This window comes from Gopherus flavomarginatus, chromosome 5 (assembly GCF_025201925.1).
Source record: "Gopherus flavomarginatus isolate rGopFla2 chromosome 5, rGopFla2.mat.asm, whole genome shotgun sequence".
NCBI lineage: Eukaryota > Metazoa > Chordata > Testudines > Testudinidae > Gopherus > Gopherus flavomarginatus.
Genome location: NC_066621.1, coordinates 138,100,969 through 138,125,189, shown reverse-complemented (window position 1 = coordinate 138,125,189; position 24,221 = coordinate 138,100,969). Strand labels below are relative to the sequence as shown.

Sequence of the window (24,221 nt, the reverse complement as noted above, 5' to 3'; positions counted from 1 at the left end):
TGGTGACCTAGGGCTTTGTCTTGGCTCTGGAGACCGGTGGCGCTCGCTTATTTTGTGTGAGCCTTGCTGGTGGGCTTGCACTCATGGAGAGCCTTACCCAGTTCCACTGCTGCCTGCAGTGCCACCTGCGGCGGAGGCACTCTTAGCTCTCCAGGCGCTCTGGGCTCAGAGGATGTTGACTGTGCCGTTGGTTTGGGCCCTTTACCGTTCCCTGAAGTCGGTGGCAGACTCTTTCGGGGGGATGAACTCCCCAGGGCTGAGCCCTTTTGCAGGTCCAGAGTGGGTGTAAGGCCTGAGCCAGGTTTTTTGCCCAGTGCCCCTTGGTCGGGCTTGCTCAATGCCGTCATCATCTTCATCACTGGGGAAGGGTGCCAGGAGAAGCTCAGTGCCATGGGTGCACTATGTACCATAGCTGATGTGCTGGGTGCTGGTTTGGCCTGTGCCTGCTCCAAAGCTGGGCGTTGGGCAGCACTGCATCACGAGGGGCACGAGGAATATGTTGTGCTCTCTTTGTGTCTGAGGACAAAAGTTCTGGCAGATGCAACAGCACTCCTTTATGTGGGATTCCCCAAGGCTCTGTAGACAACTGTTGTCCAGGTCACTAACAGGCATAGGCCTGTTACACAAAGAGCAGGGCTTGAAACCTGGAGACCGGGGCTCCTCCTGGGGCAAAGTCCCCGCTGGGACACTAACTGAACACTTAACAGGTACTTAACAAACTAACAAATGATTAAAATATTTTCAGCTAGAAGCAGAAGGCTAAGATAAAAGAGAAACCTCTGATCAAGAAGCAAGGGATGGAGGTGCTCTGACTGACCATCACAGGTGGTAAGAAGGAACTGAGAGGGCACATGCTGGCAGCACCTGATATACCATGGCATGAGTGCGGTACTTCAGAGAGCGCCACAGCTGGCCCTACGGGAACTGCTAAGGCAAAAGTCTCCGACGACTGCGCATGTGGGTGTGCGCACACCTACAATGGAATCGACATGAGCAAGCACTCGAAGAAGAACACTAAAAAATTAGCAAGTTTTTTTTTTTTTTTTTTTTACAGAATCTTCTTTTAAAGTATAAATATGTACAGATAATGTACATTAGCCAGTCTATCAAATAGATAATTTTCCTTTACTTTATTAGGGAAGTGAAATAATACTTCACATTTTTCAGAAGAGGAGGGAAGAAAAAAGCAGAGAGAGACAGGTGGAAGGAGAAATATGTATATAAATTAAAAGCTAAAGCTTATGAAAAGATATTGAATGTCAGGACAAGTAAAATGATAGTTCAGCATCATACATTAGAGAACTGCATACATTTTTAACTCCGAAACTGAATTGTCATAATCTGCAATAATGTCCTCAGTGCAGCCATATAAATTGTTACGAAAATTTACTAGCAGGTGCAAAATCTACTTGCTCACCTTCACCATGATAACAACAGGAGGAAATATTTTATTTCCTTGGGGGAGTGAGCAACTAGACTACAATGTTGATTTAGCACATATAACAATCATGTGAGGTGATCAAAATGCTAAGCTTTCTAAAATGAATGTGCATTCTTGTCAGATATTTATTTTGATCAGTTGTTCTAGCTATGCTAATTTTACTAATGGACATTGTCTCAGTGAAGTAAAAATTGCTCACTGTACCATTATTGGGGGAGGTACCAACTATATCGACTTAGTGAGCAGCTCATTCAAGGGATCATTCAAACAATTTTAAAAATACATTTTATTAGAAATTTAAAGAACTTTGCTCTTAATAATAAAATCAATCTATTATTTTGGAATGATTTTTAGGTGAAACAAACATTATAAACGGTGCAAATCAAAATGTTATTAATGCTTCAAAATGAGTTAATATGATAAAACAGTAAAATAAACTTACTGGTTCAGTAAGCGTGCTGTCCTTTTCTAAAAATTGAACTACACAGTATGCCAACTAAATAAAAAAAAGAGGAAGTGTATATTAATAGTTAAACCAAAGTATTTCAATTTAAGCATATGCCACATACAAATTTTGTCAACATTAAAAATTGAGAATATTCCAAATTCAGGGAAAAACACCTTCAACTATTACATGTAGTAAAAATATTTGAATAATTTTTATTCCTGTATTTTTCAGACACACTTTAAACAGCAATGGTATAATCATACTTTCAAAGTATCAAATACAATATTTTCTGAGTTACAGTAGATCTTTAACAATGTTTTCATAATATTTTACTTGACTAATATCCCACTATTATTTTCACATTCTTTTCTACTGGCTTATGAACGTACTCAGTCTCACGATTGTTCAAAAAATTAAGTTCCTTAATATTGTTTCTTGGAAAAAAGAGAAGACATCTTTATAATCTCAAACTTTATATATTTTTTGCCTCACAAAAAGAAAGAACTTACCAGTAATTATCTTTACTATAATTTTCTCTTCTCAGTAACTGAACGTGGTATGTTTCCATTTATCAGAAAACATGGAGATAAAAATACTGCATCTTTTCAGAATATACAAAGGAGCCAACACCTCTCTTATACAACCAATCATGATTCTTTCTACAAAAACCATACAACCCTAAAAATATGAGGGGAGGAGGGTAGTATCAAGATGTGGAAAGTGAAAACTGATCAATGCCAATAAGTAATTCTCTCTTGTTGAAGCTCTCCTTTACACCCATCCTATAATGAACCAGAGTGCACAGATGTGGCAACTAGTGCCAACTTAGAAAGGTTTACTTCAAGTTGCTGCCTAAAAATGCTCTGTCAATATATGGCCTCTTCCTCTGAGAAGAGATTGACTTTATAGTGAACACCCAAATGCGGTAAGTACTGACCAGGAAGCAGCTCTACAGATTTCTTGGACAGATGCCTCAGCGCTTTCTACTCAAGATACACTGTAGGCCTCTGCTCAAATGCCCTCTTATTTCTGTGCAGGGATTATCTTGTCATCTTGTAAATTAGGCAAATATCATTCTAAAGCCAATGTCTAGTACTGAAGTGTTAAAGGAAAGAGGGCCTCTATTAGGGCCCTTGACATGTAGAAATAACTGCTTGTAAAACTCTGAAACTTTTAGCGTACTGCAGATAAAAATTCTGCAAGTGTCAAAGCATGAAGTTTGTGCTTTCACAAAGATCTTGGTTCGGAGGAAAAGCTTATTAATATGCATCTCTGAGTTAGGTGAGGAACACACACACAACCACTAACACATTACATAAGGAGGATCAAAGAGATTAATTTACCAACTCTCCTAGTAATTTTTCCAACTAAAAGGGTGCTTTCACCAAGGAGGAGGAAACATGAGCTTGCAGCAGTCAAAATTCACAGGGATTTATCACCACCTGGAGAAAAAGTTTAAAGCTGCTTTTCCCCAGTAGAGTGTAAGGCTGGACAATGACGCTTTCTGAGATTTAAACCACTGAGGGCTTGTCTACATCAGAAAGTTGCAGCGCTGGTGAGGGAGTTACAGCGCTGCAACTTAGGAGGTGTACACATCTGCAGGGCACCACCAGCGCTGCAACTCCCTGTTTGCAGCGCTGGCCGTACTCCCGTTTTGTCTCGGGTGTAGAGGATCCAGCGCTGGTGATCCAGCGCTGGTAATCAAGTAGAGTCACTTACCAGCGCTTTTCTTGACCTCCGTGGAATAAGCAGGTATCCCAGCATACCTGAGGAAGCTCGGTAATCAAGCTGGTCTCCTTCCCCGGCTTGCTCTCGCGTTCCCCGAACCCCGAGCAAGCAGGTCTCCTTCCCTGAGGTTTGCTGGGTGGTTCCGGGAAGGCGAGAGCAAACCGGGGAAGGAGACCAGCTTCGCCGCGGTTTGCTCTCGCGTTCCGCGAACCACCCTGCAAACCGCAGGGAAGGAGACCTGCTTGTTCGGGGAACGCGAGAGCAAACCGCGGCGAAGCTGGTCTCCTTCCCCGGTTTGCTCTCGCGTTCGCCGAACCCCCGAGCAAGCAGGTCTCCTTCCCTGCGGTTTGCTGGGTGGTTCGCGGAACGCGAGAGCAAACCGGGAAAGGAGACCAGCTTCGCCGCGGTTTGCTCTCGCGTTCCGCGAACCACCCAGCAAACCGCAGGGAAGGAGACCTGCTTGCTCGGGGGTTCGGGGAACGCGAGAGCAAACCGGGGAAGGAGACCAGCTTCGCCGCGGTTTGCTCTCGCGTTCCGCGAACCACCCTGCAAACCGCAGGGAAGGAGACCTGCTTGCTCGGGGGTTCGGGGAACGCGAGAGCAAACCGGGGAAGGAGACCAGCTTCGCCGCGGTTTGCTCTCGCGTTCCCCGAACAAGCAGGTCTCCTTCCCTGCGGTTTGCACGGTGGTTCGCGGAACGCGAGAGCAAACCGCGGCGAAGCTGGTCTCCTTCCCCGGTTTGCTCTCGCGTTCCCCGAACCCGAGCAAGCAGGTCTCCTTCCCTGCGGTTTGCAGGGTGGTTCGCGGAACGCGAGAGCAAACCGCGGCGAAGCTGGTCTCCTTTCCCGGTTTGCTCTCGCGTTCCCCGAAACCCCTTGAAGCCGCCCAACAGCGCTGCAGTGTGGCCACATCTAACACCACTTGCAGCGCTGGTTGCTGTAAGTGTGGCCACTCTGCAGCGCTGGCCCTATACAGCTGTACTAATACAGCTGTAACAACCAGCGCTGCAAAATTTTAGATGTAGACATGGCCTGAGATACAAGAGTGAAACCCTGGCTCATTCCTTGGAAAGAGCAGACAGACTCAAAAATCCCTCAAAGCTCTTAGCAGAACATCAACTTTTAAATAGTTTCTAGAGCCTGATGTATGTCCTGCTACAGAACTCTTTTCACTCCGTAGATTTTAAACCAGTTCCTTTCGTCAAGAACCTGTGATGTTCACTCTGAAGGCAATAACACTAAGTTACCTTTGGATGAAGGAGTGTCAACCTTATAGACAGCTTCCAACATGGAGAGCCAGATTCATAAGGTCTCAGAAGCGTGTCATAAAAAACTCTTCTATATGTGCTACTGGAGTTTGCAAGTCAGAGGAATGGATGGAATGTCGCTGCCCAAGTCTCTCCCCCAATATACTGAAAAAATATCCAAACTAATAGGGTGGATCACTGAAAGAAAATCTGGATTTTTTTTTTTTTTTTTTGCTGAGTTTCTGGTTGCAAACTAATCCACTGATGGATTACTCTGATGCTGTGGAATGGACTGGAACACCTTCAGCTTCAGGCTCTTCCAGGGTCAGCTTTTGCTGGCTCACACAATCCACCCATTGTCTTTATCCTGTAAATTAACTACTCTGATGGAAGCCTGTCATTTCCATCCACTGCAAAAGCCCAGTGCTTCTGAAAGCAGAATCAAACTTTTAGAGTGTCCTGTTGCACTAGTACATGAAGTTTCTTGAGCAATTGATTTCAAGCCTGGAACCTCACAGATATGAGATTCGACAGTTTGAAGAACTCAGAAAGAACCCTTCTGCCCTGCAGACAAAGGGACTAGAGGCATACCTGAGCCTAAATCCCAAACGAGATTGCTTTCTGTACTCCAGAAAACAAGCATACAGCTGACGGAATTAGGAGAAGGTCTTCTGATCAACTAAAAGATTTCCACTTCGCTGGAAAGAAAATGATCAATCTTTAATCAAGTCACTCACAGGGATGCCTAGAAAACAAAGGGTTGGGAAACAAGGAATGTGAATGGACAGGTGGAGTGATCAGCTGAGGCAGCATGATGTGAAGAACAGCCCCGATAATGCCCTCTAGCTAAAACTTAAAAAGAGGCATATGCTCCAGGTGGTGACTGAAAAGAGTCTATGTTTTGTTTTTGTGGTGAGATTTTTGTCCCCAGTAGCCAATGAGCACTAAAAAGCCTTCCTGTCTGACACAGGCAGATGAGAGAGGCAGAGACTGGATATTTTCTTGTTACCGAAGAACAACTGTTGGCAGTTCAAAGTCTTCTTGACTGACAGCAGAGCACAGGAAGATGAAGGGAGTTTGAAGCCCAAAAGACTGAAAGAAAAACAATGGGGATAGAACCATGTCTCCAGCTGAGATCCTGGTCATACAGGAAAGGAGCAGAGTGGGGGTGGCAACGGAAAAGGCTGATCTCATGTGCACTATACCTAAGACATTGTTCAACAATTGGGAAACCTCAGTGCCTCACCAGAGGTGGAATGGGAAGGAGGCCTGGAAGTTAGTGTTTCCCCCATAGAAGTTTTGGCTCGGCCCTGAAGCTGGTTGCTTAAGATTCTATCCAGTCTCAAATTTTTATTTTATTTTTTTGAAAGGGAAGAAAAGGAAGAGCTGAAAAGGACAAATGAAGTAAAGGGCCGAGGAATAGATTCTGTGCTCCCTGGAAGTAAAAATAATACTTAAATAAAAAAAAAAGGATGAAGAGAGGAAGGGAGGTTGTGACTTAAGTATCAATTTAAACCAGTAGAACTGTTCCAAGGTGCATGCAATTTGTTTGAACTAGACTCACTGGATAAGAGTCAGATGTCTCTTCTTATAAAAAATTGTCAGTTTACAATATTTCTCATATAATGTAGATCTGGAATGCTCTGAATTCTCTGGGAACTGGGATGTAGCTGGAGAGAAGAAACATACTGTCTCTAATTCATCAGAGAACATGAGGAAGATAAGTCAACCATGGCTAATTTTAAACATTTTATATAGAGGTGAGAAGAAAAAAATTCACACATTATCTGAAAGTAAAGAATTAAATTAGTTAAAGCCAATTCTAGAATGCATTACCTTCAAATATTATACTTAAAGGTTAAGGGATGAGTTTTGGTGGTTTTATCCTAGTCTTCACTTGTATAATGTTTTTGTAATAGACACAATGTGTCACAATGGCACTTTTTGATCATGGTCCAGCATTGAAGTAATGCCAGAACAAGGTGTTACAAAGTCAGGACAGAAGTTCATTGGGAGCTGCATGGGGAACACTGCATAGCACCTGTAAACCAATCCTATTTAGTCCTTCACTTCTGTAATAACTAAGTTCCTTCAAAAGATCAATGAAATACATGAAGGATTTGAGACAAATGTCAACGCATGGATTTACTGTAAATTCCTTATTTCTTTGTTTTTGTCAGATCCCTGACAAACAGCTACTCTCCTTTTTGCTTCGTTCCAACTAGATAAATCTTCTGTTCAAAATCATAAGAGAGTAAGCTGCATGCCTGGACACCTCTCCCCACATGATCCTTGCACAGGGGACTTATGACAGACGCAGCAGCAAGTTAAAGGCTGGATGCACTGATGCCAGAAGTCTTGCTCAGAGTTCCAACAGATGCATGAATGAGAAATTTATTACTTGATAATTTTCTCTCTGATACCAGCTTCTCTCTGAATTTGTGACTCAGGGGCTAATGCCCCTCCACCTGTGGAATTTGGAAGCAGTTCAATATTGTTGCTGGAGGCTCCAGCATTATGTTTCAACCTTCAGCTCAGGTCATCAGAAAGTTCTTATCACAGCTATAGAAACACTACAGCAGCCAATTACTAGTATTAAGACAACTTGATAGAATGTACTAATTTATTAGAAAAAAAATTCAATGTATATTCTGGTCATTTTCCAGACTACCATGGTGGGTTGAATTAGGAGAGAAGCTGTTCATAGAAAGAAAATTATCAGGAAAGAAATTTCTCATTCTATTGCACAGCTTCTCTCATCATTCATTACTCATGGGATGTAGCCAGAAGTTAATTCCAGAAGTAGGGAGGGAAAAAGATATCAAGAGTTTAATTCATATAATAGAATAGCAGGCAGGAATGAAAGCTGCCCCCACACAAAGCAGAGCTTTATAAACTAAGGAGTTATGTGAGAATCAACACAGAGGCACCTTCCTACCAAAGGATGCCTTTGCAGAGGAATGGTAACTTGCAGATCTTCCACAGTTTAGAGAAGAGACTTTTTTCTCCAGTGCCTCTAGGGACTTCTGTGAATAGTTTCCCTGGTGCTTAGCATGCCAAATGGTGCAGTGTTTTTATGTCTTGACTGCTACAACCTTGAGGCCCGAACACCTTGGAATGTTGGACAGAATTAGATGAACAGGGTACAGTTGGTGTATGTACTTCACATGCTTGAGGTATATCTTTAGTGCCCTAGGAATGCCCATTTATGCCCCAACCATCCAAGAGTTAGAACACAATGAAGAGAGAACTATTCCACCACTTGTGTAAAGAGGAACTTCCTTGAAACACAAAGGTTTTTGGACTATAAGAACTTTTTCCTCATGACAAAAGCAGTGTGATTCTTGTATGGCTGTAGGAACTAATTCTAAAACTTGCCTTTTAGAGGTAATGGCAACTAGAAAAACCAGCCACACACTTATCTAATTTAATCATTGTGATTAAAATTGGCACCTACACTCAAATGGAGGATCCATTGTGCCTGTTCAGAAAACACTGCTATGGATCGTGTCACGTTTCTATGGTGCTTAGTTGTAGGACTCTAATCAAACCTTCTAGCTGAAGTCCCTAGAACTTTGGGATTATTATAATATTTGTATCACAATAGCATCTCAAGGTCGGGGCTCCATTGTGCTAGCCATTGCATAAAGAGGCAATTCCTGCCTCAAAGAGAGTTTTGTTTTCCCTCACACCTGAAATGCAAATTTTACCAGATGAGTGAATGAAATATCCTGGCCGAGTTCTGTCAGGATACCAAACTGTATCAGAGGTTAATGAAGAATCCACGTTGAACTACACTTCTCTTCTGATGCCCAAGTTCTTAACTGTAGGTGTACACAGTCTGAATGAAGGAATTCCTGTTTCAAAAGGCCTGGTATTTTCTGCAGGTACAATGTGGGGTTCCTGGTTATCTAGCAAATCTAAAGTGCTTTCTGGGCTGTGGAGGAGTAGAAGGAGCACCACAACTCTCCCTATTCCTCTTTCTGTTTCCTTTATGTGAACTGTCTTGAAGAATAATCAGGACATTATTTCCATTGCCATGGAAAAGCTTTGACCTCTGATTAATCCCTGGTTTTGGAAGTGATAGAAACACTCATGCGTCAATCATAATCCAACCCCTAATGGGAAGTAGGAGGAGACTTCCTCTGAGAGTACCATAATTGCCCACTATGTGGTTTCTTGCAGTTTACTGATGCAGCTGGTACTGGTCACTGTCACAAACAGGACACTAGACAAGATGAACCAGCGATCTGATCCCCATCATCATATTTGCATGTTTTACTGCTGTTTCTTTTTAAATAAAGACACACCCTGATAAAGATCTTGAAATGAACCAAAAGATTTTGAAAAAATTGTATTCCAATACGCTTGCTTGCATAATGAGTAAGTAAGGGTCTAGAACAAAAGTTGGGTGGCTTTCAGCATGTTTGCATTCTGGAAAAGAATCAGCACACTGCAGTGCACAGAACTGTTGGACATGTGTGCTCTCTGGAATCCTAACGACACAGCACCAGTGAGGAAACAGTAATTCTCACAAACCTCTCAATCCTTTGAGGTTACAAAGGACTGTGGTGTAGGGCCGGTTGCAGGATAATTTTTAGACTATTTTCTGAGTTGCTGAGGAAAAAATCCCCACACAAATCACAGCTGTTCTTAACTGGTCATTTGATTCTTCATTCCAGACTTATTTTGGTCCCAATTCTGAAATTCATCTCCTCACAGAAACTTCAGATGAAGTCCTAGATTAAGGTTCAAATTCTATTTCTTGATCTTTGATTTATTCTAATAAAGTGAAATTAACACATTAAGTTAAAAATGGGTCAAAGCAATTACTAGAAAAGAATTTTCACGTAAAAACTGGTTTAAATTTAATACAACTATTTATCAAATTTACATAAAAAGACAGTGCTTTCTATATGGGGTATTTATTCATTAAAAAGTGATTGGGAACAGGCTGATTTTCTGAACAATTTAATGGATATCTAAAAGGAGCTTCTTCTAGACAGATTTTCAGCATATCGCAGTGCTGTTCAAAATCTAGAATCCTTTGGGGCTCTCTACAGTGAGCCTAAGAAAGGTTCAGGGAGTTTGAAAGCAACAACAAAGGAGCGGTCCTAATGTTATTACCCAGATTGTTTGAACACTTCAATTCTTTTTGGTCTTTTTTAGGTATTTGGTTTTTTACTCCACCTCTTCAGTAACATCCACTTAATGAATCCATGTTAAAGAAATAGTGATTTAGCAAAACATCCAGGGCATCAAAAAATTGCAACAAACTGAACTATTAAATTATCCAAGTAAAACATACCACATATTATGGATCTTTTTAAAAAAGATCTGCTAAAGAGACAGTCTCATTAAAAGGATAAGATTTTCTATGATATAATACAGTGCTTTTCATCCTCAGATCTCAGAACACTTTTAAAAAGAGTATCTTTATCCCATTTTACAGATGAAGAAACCAAGTCAGAGAGAAGGGAAGCGACTTGGATAAGGTCAGACAGCAGGCCAATAGCAGAGCTGGAAATAAATCCCAGCTCTCCCGACTCCGAGTTCAGCATTTTATACCCTGGACCATCCTGTGGAACAGAATCTATAACACTTCATAAACAAATTAATTTACCTGTGGGTGGTAGACACTGAGCGATTTCACTTTGTGCAAAGGTAATAACACCTTCAATAAGAAAATTTTGTGCTCTTCTTTTAATGGTAAGGCAAATCCATTAATTATACTGTAAAAAAATCAGAAGTTTTTAAAATCAGTACTTGTTCAAAATTTTCACTATTGCCAAATTTTTAAGGATAAGAAAAATCATTTTTTTGTTCTTTATTTTAATTGTTCCAAGTTGGGTTTTTTTTTGAGCTCTCTCATAGAACATTAATGTAGCATTTTTTCCCATGTTGAAGAGGGGAGTCATTATATTAAATAAAAATAGAACAATGTTAAGAAAATTTAAGTCTAATTATCTAGAGAGCAGAATACAAATTCAACCAACGGTAAAATCCACATCCTCACATCCCCTATGTCAAGAATTCTAACTTGCGTCTTTTCCAGGTGCCGAAATCCTCCCTCCAAGTTCCATAAAAGACCCAGTTCCCACCTCTCGGTTCAGCTTCCAACCTTTCCACCTCTTTGTAAACAAAGTTCTGACTAAATACCCAACTGCTGAAACCCAGCTGCTTCATTCCTGATGAGCGAATCAGCCAAAGACCCAACACCTGGGAGTCCGATCCAAGAGAGTACACAGATCGGAGACAGAATTACTCTACTGGGAACCTGGAAACCCAATAGGTACTCTACTGGGAAATGTATAGTTTTTTAGAATTGGAGCAGGCAACAAGACAGAATCACAGCACATGGAGTTCCCAACACCAAGTGAGTCAAGACAGGTGTTAATCGTTACTGGGTGCATTGGACCCTTTGATCATTTTATCTGGTATGGCCTTTTGAAAACCAGTCAACTTTAAAAAAATGGAATTAAAAATAGTTTCACATTCTACAACTGGAGTCCCACTGCCAATTTTTGTGGTTTTACACTCACACATTCTTATTTTTAAGATGTTTTCATCTCACATTAACTAGCACAGAAGGCTCTCACAAACAAGTGAGAAGCTGACAAACTACTGAACTATTACATCTCAAAATACTAGGTTAAGAGCATTCAGCTTGCAAAATCAAAAGTTAGAAAACGCCAGAATTAAGGCATTTGCAACCTTAATTCCCCGTACCTTGTACGTGCACACTATAATGCAGTCTATAATTACATTATCACATACCATTTTTTTCACATGACCTGTGCCTCATTCACTTAATGAGTAGTTACTCATTATTTCTTCTCATCCTCCTCATTCAATGTATGGTATCAGGCCTTATTTAACACATGCCATCCCAATCCCACACTGAATACAAAATTATTAATTTCCTCACAGACATTTCCATGGTGCTTTCATCATAATATTTGAGTGTTTCAAAACATGAATTTATTTTCTTAATGCTCCTGGGAGATCAGGTGTTGTCACTATTTTGTAGCTGGGGAATTGAGGCAGAATGATTAAGGTAAAATTGTCATAAAAGTGTCCATTAATTTTGGGTGCTGAGCTTAACACATATAGGGACTGATTCTTCAGAGTAATTTGAATTTCATAGCGCTTTATATGTTTGTAGCACAATTCCAATTTACTTTTGTTGCAGTTGTGAGCACTCAGCACTTCTGCATCTCTGACCTCTGGTGCCTCACATTAGGCACCCAGAAAAGGAGGAGAGCACAATTAGTAGTTAATATGAAATTGTTTCTTTATTACTTGCTCAGCATCACATAGGAGCTACATGGCATAGGCAGGGATAGAATCCTATTCTCTAGGGTGGCAGTCAACTTCCTTTCTCATCCTGTAATCGCCTGCCTCATTCACTACACGCATTCCAATTTCTGCAACAAATAAGAAGGGATTCCACAGACACTAGCCTCGTTAACTATACAATACTGATTCATTCCTATAACACCATCCTTCTTGGGCACTGAAAGAGGCAGGGGTCCTGTAGGGGAAAAAAAATAGCAAGTGCTCATGTAATTACAGAATATCATAAGGCATGAGCAAAAGACGGTTACTCACCTTTGTAACTGTTGTTCTTCGAGATGTGTTGCTCATATCCATTCCAATTGGTGTGTGCGCGCCGCGTGCATGTTCATTGGAGACTTTTTACCCTAGCAACACTCGGTAGGCTGGCAGGTCACCCCCTGGAGTGGCGCCGGTATGGCGCCTGATATATACCCCTGCCGGCTCATCCGCTCCTCAGTTCCTTCTTGCCGGCTACTTCGACAGTGGGGAAGGAGGGCGGGTGTGGAATGGATATGAGCAACACATCTCGAAGAACAACAGTTACAAAGGTGAGTAACCGTCTTTTCTTCTTCGAGTGCTCATATCCATTTATATCCATTCCAATTAGGTGATTCCCAAGTCTTACCTAGGCGGTGGGGTCGGAGTGAGATGTTGCGGAACGTAAGACCGCTGAGCTGAAGGCGGCATCGTCTCTAGACTGTTGGACCAATGCGTAGTGCGATGCAAACGTATGGATGGAAGACCAGGTGGCCGCACGGCAGATGTCCAGTATGGGAACATGGGCCAAGAACACGGCAGATGAGGCTTGAGCCTGGGTAGAGTGGGCAGTGAGATGGCCCGCCTGAGCATGAGCCAAGTCATAGCAAGCCCGAATACACGATGTAACCCAAGATGCAATACACTGGGAGGAGATTGCCATGCCCTTCATACGTTCCGCCACCACCACGAATAGCTGAGGTGAGCGCCAGAAGGGCTTGGTCCTCTCGATGTAGAAGGCAAGAGCCCTTCGGACATCCAAAGTATGGAGCTGTTGCTCTCGTTGCAATGAATGCGGCTTTGGACAAAAGACTGGCAGGAAGATGTCCTGGTTAACGTGAAAGGTGGAGACGACCTTAGGGAGGAATGCCGGGTGCGGTCGCAGCTGTACCTTGTCCTTATGGAACACAGTATATGGAGGATCCACAGTCAATGCATGAAGCTCTGAGACTCGTCTAGCCGAAGTGATAGCGACTAGGAAAGCTGTTTTCCAGGACAGGTACAGCAGCAAGCATGTGGCCAAAGGCTCGAAAGGGGGCCCCATGAGCCTGGTTAAGACGAGGTTCAGGTCCCAGGTAGGGGTAGGCCGTTTGACCTGTGGGTATAGTCGCTCCAAGCGCTTGAGGAATCTGGAAACTATAGGGTGACAAAAAACGGAACTGCCAGCTTCCCCCGGATGGAAGGTGGATATAGCCGCAAGATATACTCACAGAGAGGAGATCGCCAACCCCTGCTGTTTAAGAGACCACACGTAGTCCAGGATAGTGGGGACTAATGCAGAATGCGGAGAATGGCTGTGCTGGTTACACCAGTGGCAGAAGCACTTCCATTTTGCGAGGTATGTCGAGCACGTGGAGGACTTCCTGCTCCCCAACAACACCTGCTGTACTGCGGCGGAACAGCGCAACTCCGACTGGTTTACTCAGACAGGAGCCATGCAGTCAGATGAAGGGACCGCAGGTCCAGATGGTGCATCCTGCCAAAGTCTTGTGTGATCAGGTCCAGCCAGAGCGGCAGGGGAATCAGGTCTGCCAGGGACAGGGCGAGCAGCATGGTGTACCAGTGCTGCCTCGGCCAAGCCAGAGCAATCAGGATGAGGCGAGCTCTGTCCCTTCGGAGCTTGAGCAGGACTCGGTGGACAACAGGGAACGGTGGAAAGGCGTAACAGAGGCAGCCCGTCCACGGAATCAGGAACGCGTCTGACAGGGAGCCCGGGGAGTGACCCTGTAGGGAGCAGAACACCTGGCATTTCCTGTTCATTCTGGATGCAAACAGGTCTATGTGGGGAAAACCCCACCTCCGGAAAATCGAATGGAGAATGTCCAGACGGATGGACCATTCGTGAGATAGGAAGGACCTGCTCAGGTGATCTGCGAGGGTATTCCGTACCCCCAGGAGAAAGGAGGCCACTAGATGTATGGAGTGGGCAATGCAGAAGTCCCACAGGCATATCGCTTCCTGACACAGAGGGGAGGACCGGGTCCTGCCCTGCTTGTTGATGTAATACATGGCCATTGTGTTGTCCGTGAACACTGCAACACAACGGCCATGTAGATGGCGCTGAAACGCTTCGCATGCCAGCCAGACCGCTCTCAGCTCTCGCACATTGATGTGGAGCGTCAGCTCCAGTGGTGACCAAAGGCCTTGGGTGCGCAGGAGCCCTAGGTGGGCACCCCAGCCCAGCGAGGACGCGTCTGTTGTTAGGGACATGGAGGGCTGGGGAGGATGAAACTGCATGCCCGCACACACTCGGGATGACGTCTTCCACCAGTCGAGGGAGCCTAGAACATCCGGCGGAATTGTCAGGATTGTGTCTATGGCGTCCCTGCCCGGCCGACAGACCGATGCGAGCCAGGTTTGCAGAGGGCGCATTCGCAGTCTTGCATGCCTTGTGACGAAAGTGCATGCAGCCATGTGCCCCAGGAGAGCAAGGCAAGTACGAGCAGAAGTGGTTGGAAAGCTTTGGAGACTTTCGACAAGGGAGACTATGGCTTGGAACCGGTGCAGGGGCAAACTGGCTGTTGCAAGGTTGGAGTCCAGCATTGCTCCGATAAATTCTATCCTCTGCGTAGGCACCAGGGTGGACTTGTCCAAATTGACGATCAAGCCTAGATGCACAAACAGCTCCCTGATGATGGCGACATGGCTGAGCACCTGTGCCTCCGAAGCCCCTCGGATAAGCCAGTCATCGAGGTAAGGGAAGACATGTATTCGACGACGGCGCAGGAAAGCAGCGACGACCGCCATACACTTCGTGAAGACGCAAGGGGCCGAGGAAAGACCAAAGGGAAGGACAGTAAACTGGTAGTGACCCTGATTTACCACAAAGCACAGATACCTCCTGTGCGGGGGATAAATTGCAATGTGGAAATATGTATCCTTCATGTCGAGAGCGGCATACCAATCTCCGAGATCCAGAGAAGGAATGATGGTTCCTAAGGATACCATGTGGAACTTGAACTTTTTGATGAATTTGTTCAGTCCTCGCAGGTCCAGGATGGGCCGGAGGCCCCCTTTGGACTTGGGGATTAAGAAATACCGGGAATAAAACCCCTTGCCCCTTAACTCCTTCGGTACCTCCTCTATAGCTCTGATCAAGAGGAGCTTGCAAACCTCCTGAATGATGAGTTGCTCGTGAGAGGGGTCCCTGAAGAGGGACGAGGAGGGGAGGAGAAATAAACTGAAGACGGTATCCAAGCTCCACTGTGTGTAGGACCCAACGATCTGAGATCAGCTGGGACCATGCCGGAAGGAACGGGGAGAGGCGGTTGTAAAAGTGAAGAGGATCCAGGGAGGGAATTGGTACACTGCTCTCGGGCGCACCCTCAAAAGTTTGCTTTGGGTCCCGGCGGTGGTTTGGTGGGACCGGAATTGTTGTCCCCTTGAGGTCCAGACTGACGTCTGCGGGTAGTACGGCCTCGTCGCCGGGCAAGATCCTGTCTTGGCCGAGACGGGGGGTAAGGGCGCTGAGGTTGGGAGTGGAAGGACCATCTCTGAGTCTGGGATGTATGCATTCCCAGCGAACGCATAATAACCCGGTTGTCCTTCAGACTCTGTAGTCTGGGGTCTGTCTTTTGCAAGAATAGACCTTGTCCGTCGAATGGCAAGTCTTGGATGGTATATTGTAGCTCAGGCGGTAGGCCGGACACTTGCAACCAAGATATGCGGCGCGTAGCTATGCCAGAGGCGACCGTTCTGGCTGCTGAGTCGGTGGCATCTAAGGAGGCTTGTAGTGAGGTTCTCGCGACCCTCTTTCCCTCCTTTAGGAGAGCTGTAAACTCCTGAAGGGAGTCCTGGGGAACCAACTCAGTAAACTTGCCGACAGCTTCCCAGGTGTTGTAGCTGTATCGGCTTAAGAGGGCCTATTGGTTCGCCACGCAGAGCTGAAGGCCTCCAGCAGAGTAGATTTTCCAGCCCAGAAAATCCATGCACCTGGCCTCCCTAGATTTTGGCGCGGGGGCTTGTTGGCCGTGGCGCTCCCGTTCGTTGACTGACTGTACCACCAACAAGCAGGGGACGGGGTGCACATAGAGGTACTCATACCCCTTGGACGGCACCATGTATTTTTGTTCTACTCCCCTGGCTGCGGGTGGGATGGAAGCCGGGGACTGCCAGATGGTGTCTGCTCTGGCTTGGATCGATTTGATGAAGGGGAGGGCCTGGTCGGTGCTTCCGCCGATAATATGCTAACCACTGGGTCCTCCACCTCAGGAACTTCCTCTACGGGAAGATTTATATTCTGGGCAACACGCCGCAGAAGATCCTGATGTGCTCAGAGATCAATTGGTGGGGGCCCTGATGATGATGTGCCCGCTACCACCTCATCTGGGGAACAGGAGGATGATAACCTAGGGATGAGTGAGTCCTGGACTGAAGCCTCATCCTGGGGGACCTCCGTTTCCGGAACATCATGCTGCTTAAGTGGATGTGCAGAGTCTTCCTCCGTACCAGCGGGGGGAGGTCGGCTGACTGTGGCCTCTGGTACACGGTGCTCCGAGTGGCTGGAGCGTGCTGGGCCCTTTGGCTCGCCCTGGGCTTGGTGATAGGCCCAAGGTGTGCAAAAGGACCATTGAGGTGGTCCATGGTCCGGGTGGGCCTGCACCTCTGAACCCCCATAGGAGGCGCTGTCCACGCGTGAGGTGGCGGACGGGTGATGCGATGACCACGGAGGGGCTGAAGTTGATTGGGCCAGGCCTCTGCGCCCATAGAGCTCATCTCTACGCAGTACCGGTGAACAGTACCAGGAACTGTGGCGGTATCTGGAGCGGGACCGGGACCTGCTGCCAGCGCGGTGCCGGGAGGTCGACCGGTGCCTTATATCGTCGTGCCGGGATCGGCTGCGATAAGTACGTCGGTGCCGCGATCTCGACCAGTGCCGAGAGTACCACGACGGCGACCGGGATCTCGAGCAGTGCCGCGAGTATGACTGGTTCCGTGGAGAACGGTACCGGGACTGCGAGCAGCGCCGGGATCGTGAGCGATGTCGAGGCCGAGAGTGATCTCGGGATCTGGAGCGGGACCGACGGTGTTCAGTGGTGCCCGGTGAATATGGTCGCATCATGGTGGGCTTGCCCAGCGACTGAATAACCCGCACCGGTGGTGCCGGGGGTTGGGGCAATTCGGGCTCTGTCAGAGCGATTAGGTCCCGCGCTGCGGAGAAGGTCTCCGGCGTGGAGGGCGCGACGAGCTCAACCACAGCGCGTGCTGGGGAACTGGTAGGCACTGGACTCAACGGCTCCTGTGAAGCTGGAATCGACGGTGCGGAGACAAGCGGTGCCGTGGCAGTTGATGGTGCCGGGCGGTCCGTCTTGGAGATGCGCTCCGACTGCGGCGTAGCTGTAGTTGCCGCAGGAGCCTTGTGCTTCTTGCTCCTCGGGGAGAGGGAGCGGTGCTGGCTGGAGGGTTGGGCCGGTGAAGGGTGGGGACGAGGAGCCTTTATTGGTGCCGGGCGGTCCGGTGCGGAAGAGGCGCTTGGTCCCGGTGCTGGAGTCGGTGCCAAGGATGGAGGAGTCAAAGCTGCCTCCATCAAAAGCTGTTTCAGGCGAATGTCTTGTTCTCTCTTTGTCCAGGGTTGAATGCCTTGCAGATCTGGCACTTGTCCGCAAGGTGGGATTCGCCTAGGCACTTTAAACAGGAGTCGTGCGGATCTCCTGTGGGCATCGGCCGATGACAGGCCGCACAAGGCTTGAAACCCGGTGGACCGGGCATGGGCCCCGGTATCGGGGGAGGAGAAGGGGCGAGCCCCTGATCCTCTTTAACTATATACACAACTATAAAAACTATTAATTTAAATACTAACTAGAACTACAGTAAAAGAATTATATACACAATACTATACAAAAGAGTGAATCGCTAGGGAGGTGGAGAACAGCTAAGCCGCGCTAAACTGTTCCAAAGACCGACACGGGTGGTAAGAAGGAACTGAGGAGCGGATGGGCCGGCAGGGGTATATATCAGGCGCCACACCGGCGCCACTCCAGGGGGCGACCTGCCGGCCCACCGAGTGTTCCTAGGGTAAAAATTCTCCGACGAACGTGCACGCGGAGCGCACACACCTAATTGGAATGGATGTGAGCAAGCACTCGATGAAGAACCTTAAATTCTGAAATTTCTTAATTTTTGAGTGCTTGACCTCGCAACCTGAACTTTTTTTTGTAGTTTTCTGCAACTATGCTAACCTCCAGCTAGAGTCATCAGCAAGGTTCAAACCTTTAGAGTCACAGCACAAACCTCTACCACTTGAGCTAATGGACTAACTGGTTGCAGTGGAGGCTGTTATTGTCTGTGGACCTCCCACTAGAGGACGAGAACAAACTTTCTGAGTGGGTTTCACAACTATCTGCTGTCAGCAGAAAAATGGAGAGACTCAGGATTCTTAGGCTCTGGAGGGAAGTGTTCTTAAGTGTTACAGACCCTTCTGTCCCTGTGTCCCAAGCCAATCTGTCCCCACCACTGATCCTGACCATTCCTCCCACCCCCAACTCCTGCCCCATTCACCCCACTACATCTACATACTCCCAGTTCGAAGTGCCCCACTTATCCTCACCCCTCTGCATTAAAGTCAGGCAGTTTCCTCTTTCACCACTTTGCTGCCTGGGCACCAGTTGAGAGGGGAATACTGAGAGCAAAGGAAAGATGTTTTCCCTACTTTCAGTTCTTGTGCCTGAGATTTTTCACAAGCTTTTAACTTGGCCAAATTTGAGTACATTTTCAGAGACAGCAAAAGGCACATCCCGACACCAGGGCAAACACCCTTGCAAAATTTCAAGCCTTTGTTCCAAAGCAGGAGTTTCTGCAGTGTGAATTATATCTTAATAGAATACTGTCTGGCCTTCCACTCAGGATTATGTAACGTCTCTATAGCAACAGAAGTAATTGCTTACAAGTGAAAGTGGTATTTTTTTTTTTTTTTTTTAGCACCAGTTAATACAATTTAGAAGCCAGAAATCAACAGTCAGTGCCATGTCACTGGCCAGCTCTCAGCAAGCCTCTGAACAACTGTGAGAGAATTACTAATCTTAGATGTCTGGTAGATAAGTTTTTCCTGAAAGTGCCATTGTTTTTGTTTGTTTGTTTGTTTAAGTTAACAGTGTGCCTTTAAGGAAGATACAGGGATATGGAACAGAAGGATAGGAGTGACTTCAGTTTTCCAGTTGTCAGCCAGCCTAGGACAAGGACTTTCTGTTCCTCCAGTAAGTTAATGCATTAGATCCCAAACAGACACAAAGAAAAATCTCTTTTAGCTGGCAATTGTGCTATGCTAGGCTATAAGAATAAAGATAATATTGACACCACATATTGCTGATAGTATGACTGAAAAGCTAAACAAACAGGGTGTCTTGGCTTTTTTTTTTTTTTTTTTTTTTTACACTTAATATTATAAAGAATTATCTCATGGAAAATAAAATTCACAATGTGACTAGGATACAAAGACAAAAGACAAAAATTTAATTTGGTCCTGGTCTACAGTACGAGTTTAGGTCGAATTTAGCAGCGTTAGATCGATTTAACCCTGCACCCGTTTCTGTTGTACTCCCCGACGAGGGGATTAGCACTGAAATTGACCCTGGTGGGTCAAATTGGGGTAGTGTGGACGCAATTTGACGGTATTGGCCTCCAGGAACTATCCCAGAGTGCTCCATTGTGACCAGCCCAGATGCACTGCACTGGTAGACAGGAAAAGCCCTGCGAACTTTTCAATTTAATTTCCTGTTTGGCCACTGTGGCGAGCTGATCAGCACAGGTGACCATGGAGTCCCAGAATTGCAAAAAAACTCCAGCATGGACTGAACGGGAGGTACTGGATCTGACTGCTGTATAGGGAGACGAATCCATGCTTTCAGAACTCTGTTCTAAAAGACTAAATGATTAAGCGCAGCCAGACACCATGGCGGTTACAAGAGCGCAGCAGGGGGCGCTGCACATCAGAGAAGCTTAGAAAACCAGTTCATGACTGGCCAGACTATGGTGTGAAAGCAGCAAAGAATCCTGTGGCACCTTATAGACTAACAGACGTTTTGGAGCATGAGCTTTCGTGGGTGAATACCCACTTCGTCAGATGCATGTAGTGGAAATTTCCAGGGGCAGGTATATATATGCAGGCAAGCTAGAGATAATGAGGTTAGTTCAATCAGGAGGATGAGGCCCTGTTCTAGCAGTTGAGGTGTGAAAACCAATGGAGGAGAAACTGGTTTTGTAGTTGGCAAGCCATTCACAGTCTTTGTTTAATCCTGAGCTGATGGTGTCAAATTTGCAGATGAACTGAAGCTCAGCAGTTTCTCTTTGAAGTCTGGTCCTGAAGTTTTTTTGCTGCAGGATGGCCACCTTAAGGTCTGCTATAGTGTAGCCAGGGAGGTTGAAGTGTTCTCCTACAGGTTTTTGTATATTGCCATTCCTAATATCTGATTTGTGTCCGTTTATCCTTTTCCATAGCGACTGTCCAGTTTGGCCGATGTACATAGCAGAGGGGCATTGCTGGCATATGATGGCGTATATTACATTGGTGGACGTGCAGGTGAATGAACCGGTGATGGTATGGCTGATCTGGTTAGGTCCTGTGATGGTGTCGCTGGTGTAGATATGTGGGCAGAGTTGGCATCGAGGTTTGTTGCATGGATTGGTTCCTGAGCTAGAGTTCCTATGGTGCGGTGTGCAGTTACTGGTGAGAATATGTTTCAGGTTGGCAGGTTGCCTGTGGGTGAGGACTGGCCTGCCACCCAAGGCCTGTGAAAATGTGGGATCGTTGTCCAGGATGGGTTGTAGATCCCTGATGATGCGTTGGAGGGGTTTTAGCTGGGGACTGTATGTGATGGCCAGTGGAGTCCTGTTGGTTTCTTTCTTGGGTTTGTCTTGCAGTAGGAGGCTTCTGGGTACACGTCTGGCTCTGTTGATCTGTTTCCTTATTTCCTTGTGTGGGTATTGCAGTTTTGAGAATGCTTGGTGGAGATTTTGTAGGTGTTGGTCTCTGTCTGAGGGGTTAGAGCAGATGTGATTGTACCTCAATGCTTGGCTGTAGACAATGGATCGTGTGATGTGCCCGGGATGGAAGCTGGAGGCATGAAGGTAGGCATAGCGGTCGGTAGGTTTTCGGTATAGGCTGTTTGCCTCTCTGGTTCTTTGGTAGGCTTGCTGATATTCCAGGCAGGACTGAATCCCAGTTAGACAGAACTTAAAGAAGGGAATGACCTGGAGTCACTCCCATTTATGTCCAGGTGCCCACGACCAGCCTCACCGAGGTTGGCCAGGAGCACCCATGTCTGGCCAGGCGACCCCGACTGACCTCACCGAGGCAGGCCAGGAGCACCCATGTCTGCCCAGGAGCTCCTGACCAACCAGGAGACAGCAGCAGACAGTACAATACGGCTGCTAACTGTCTTTGCTAACTTGCAAAGGCAAGGAGCTGCTGCTGTGTAGCACTGCAGTACCACGTCTGCCAGCAGAACCCAGGAGATGTATGGTGACAGTAAGCTAAGCGGGTTCCATGCTATGTCCTCTGCACAGATAACCCAGGAAAAAAGACAAGAAGCAATTTTTGGCTGTTGCTTTCACAGGGGGCGGGGGGAGGCATGCTGACGACATGTACCCAGAACCACCTGCAACAATGTTTTTGCCTCATCAGGCATTGCGAGCTCAACCCAGAATTCCAATGGGTGGCGGACAGTGCGGGAACTGTGGGATAGCTATTCACAGTGCAATGCTCTGAAAGTCGATGCTAGCCTCGGTATTATGGACGCATTCTGCGGACTTAATGGTCTTAAGTGGGGACACACAATTGATTGTATCAAATCGATTTCTAAAAAAATCGACGTATTAAATTGACCTAATTTCGTAATGTAGACATACCCTTGGTTTCCTCCTTTACGTAGACAATCTTCTGAAATAGGCATTGTGGACTGATTGTTGGTAGAGGAAACAGCTCTTTATAACAAAGATGCAAGTGGTGTCTCTAGGAAGGGCTGCAAATTAATTGTGTCTTGGCTCTGACCTGCCTTTTACGGCAATTACACAACAAGAACAAGAACTTTCGTAACTTGTTCTTCAAGATGTGTTGCTCATGTCAATTCTAGGTGTGCAGTGCCACGCTCGTGCACCAGTATATTAGGCACTGCTGACCTTAGCCCCCTCAGCTCCTTCTTGCCAGCAACTCTGACAGAGGGGCAGGAGGGCCGGTAATGCAATGGACGAGTAACATCTCAAAGAACAAGAGTTATGAAAGGTAGGTAACCGTTTTTTCTTCTCCAAGTGCTTGCTCATGTCAATTACATTCTAGGTGACTCAAGAGCAGTATCTTTGGAGGTGGGCTCAGAATTAATGGTCATGAGGCTTGTAACACTGCTCTACCAAAGCCAGCATCATCCTGGGCCTGCTAGGTAAGTGTGAAATGAGACATGAACGTGTGAATGGATGACCAGGTAGCAGCCCTGTGGATATCTTGAATCAGCACTTGAGCCAGGAAAGCTGCAAACAAGACTTACGCCCTAGTTGAGTGGGCAGTTATAATCGCCGATGGAGGCACTTTTGCCAAATCAAAGCAAAAATGGATGCAGGCAGTAATCCATGATTAAATTCTCTGTGGGGACACTGGAAGACCTTTTATCCTGTCTGCTACGATGAAAAACAACTGCATCGACTTATGGAATGGCTTGGTCCTTTTGATGTAAAAGGCTAGCAGTCTCCTGAGGTTCAGAGAGCATAATCTACACTTCTCATCCAACTTACGAAGTTCTGGAAAGACGAAAAGTAAATATACATTCTGGCCTGTAAAAACTGAGAAACTACCTTGGACAGGAAAACCTGCTGCGGTCACAGGTGGACCATGTCCTTGTAAAACACCATAGAGGGTGGCTTCAAGGTAAGCTCCCTAATCTCAGAGACCCTATGTGCACACCTTATTGCTACCAGGACCAAGACCCTCCATGAGAGTAGAAGGGATCAGGAAGCCAAAGGCTTGAAGGGGGGTGTGAGCCGTGACAGCATGAGATTCAGGTCCCAAGGAGGGACAAGGTCATGAACATGGGGATAGTCACTCCAGACTTTTCAAAAACCGGACTGTCATGTCATGAGCGAAGACTGACCTGCCCTGGAAAGGATGGTGGAAGGCTCAAATAGTGGCCAAGTGAATCTTAACTGGTGAAAGAGACAGGCCCTGGAGTTTGAGGTGCCTGTTTGAAGGTATTCCAGGATCAACTGCAGCGAGGCCAGCTCAGGCCAAATACCCTGGTTCAAGGCCCAGAACGTGAACCGTTTCTCTGCTCTGGGGACCGACAGCATTTGGCCTGCCCTCTGAGGAGGTATCATGGCTGGCTTACCCACCTGGGGAGACAAAGTGCTCCTGCTCCTCTGCATTCAACCATGCAGCAGCTAAGCTGTCAGGTGCAGCGCAGCCAGGTTCGTGTGCAGAAGACTGTTGTGGTTCTGAGATAGCGGATCCAGCCAGAGGGGCACCGGCAGCAGAACCATCACTGAGAGGTCCAGCAGCGTGCTGAACCAGTGTTGGTGAGGCTAAGTCAGACTATCAGAATTACCTTCCCCGGTCCTGTTTTATCTTCTCAAGAACTCTGTGGATTAATGGCACTGGTGGGAAGGAGTATGTTAGGGCCCCTAACCACGGAAGCAAAAAGGAAACTGACGGAGCCTCTATTGATCCTCCAAAATACGTGGCACTTCCTGTTCTGCCAGGACATGAACAAATCCACCCAGGGAGTTCCTCACCTCTGGGGGATCACGCTGAGGTTTTGCTTTGCTCGCTGATATAAAACATTGCG

At 46.4% G+C, this 24,221-nt stretch overlaps 1 protein-coding gene across 1 annotated transcript in view; it reads right to left on the bottom strand.

Moving 5' to 3' along the window:
• Window positions 1-24,221, bottom strand: part of PPP2R5C (protein phosphatase 2 regulatory subunit B'gamma) — a 192,396-nt gene that overhangs the window by 52,131 nt on the left and 116,044 nt on the right. Inside the window, 2 exon segments of the mRNA XM_050954154.1 lie at window positions 1,884-1,937; window positions 10,487-10,595. Coding sequence (XP_050810111.1) covers window positions 1,884-1,937; window positions 10,487-10,595 — 163 coding nt within the window.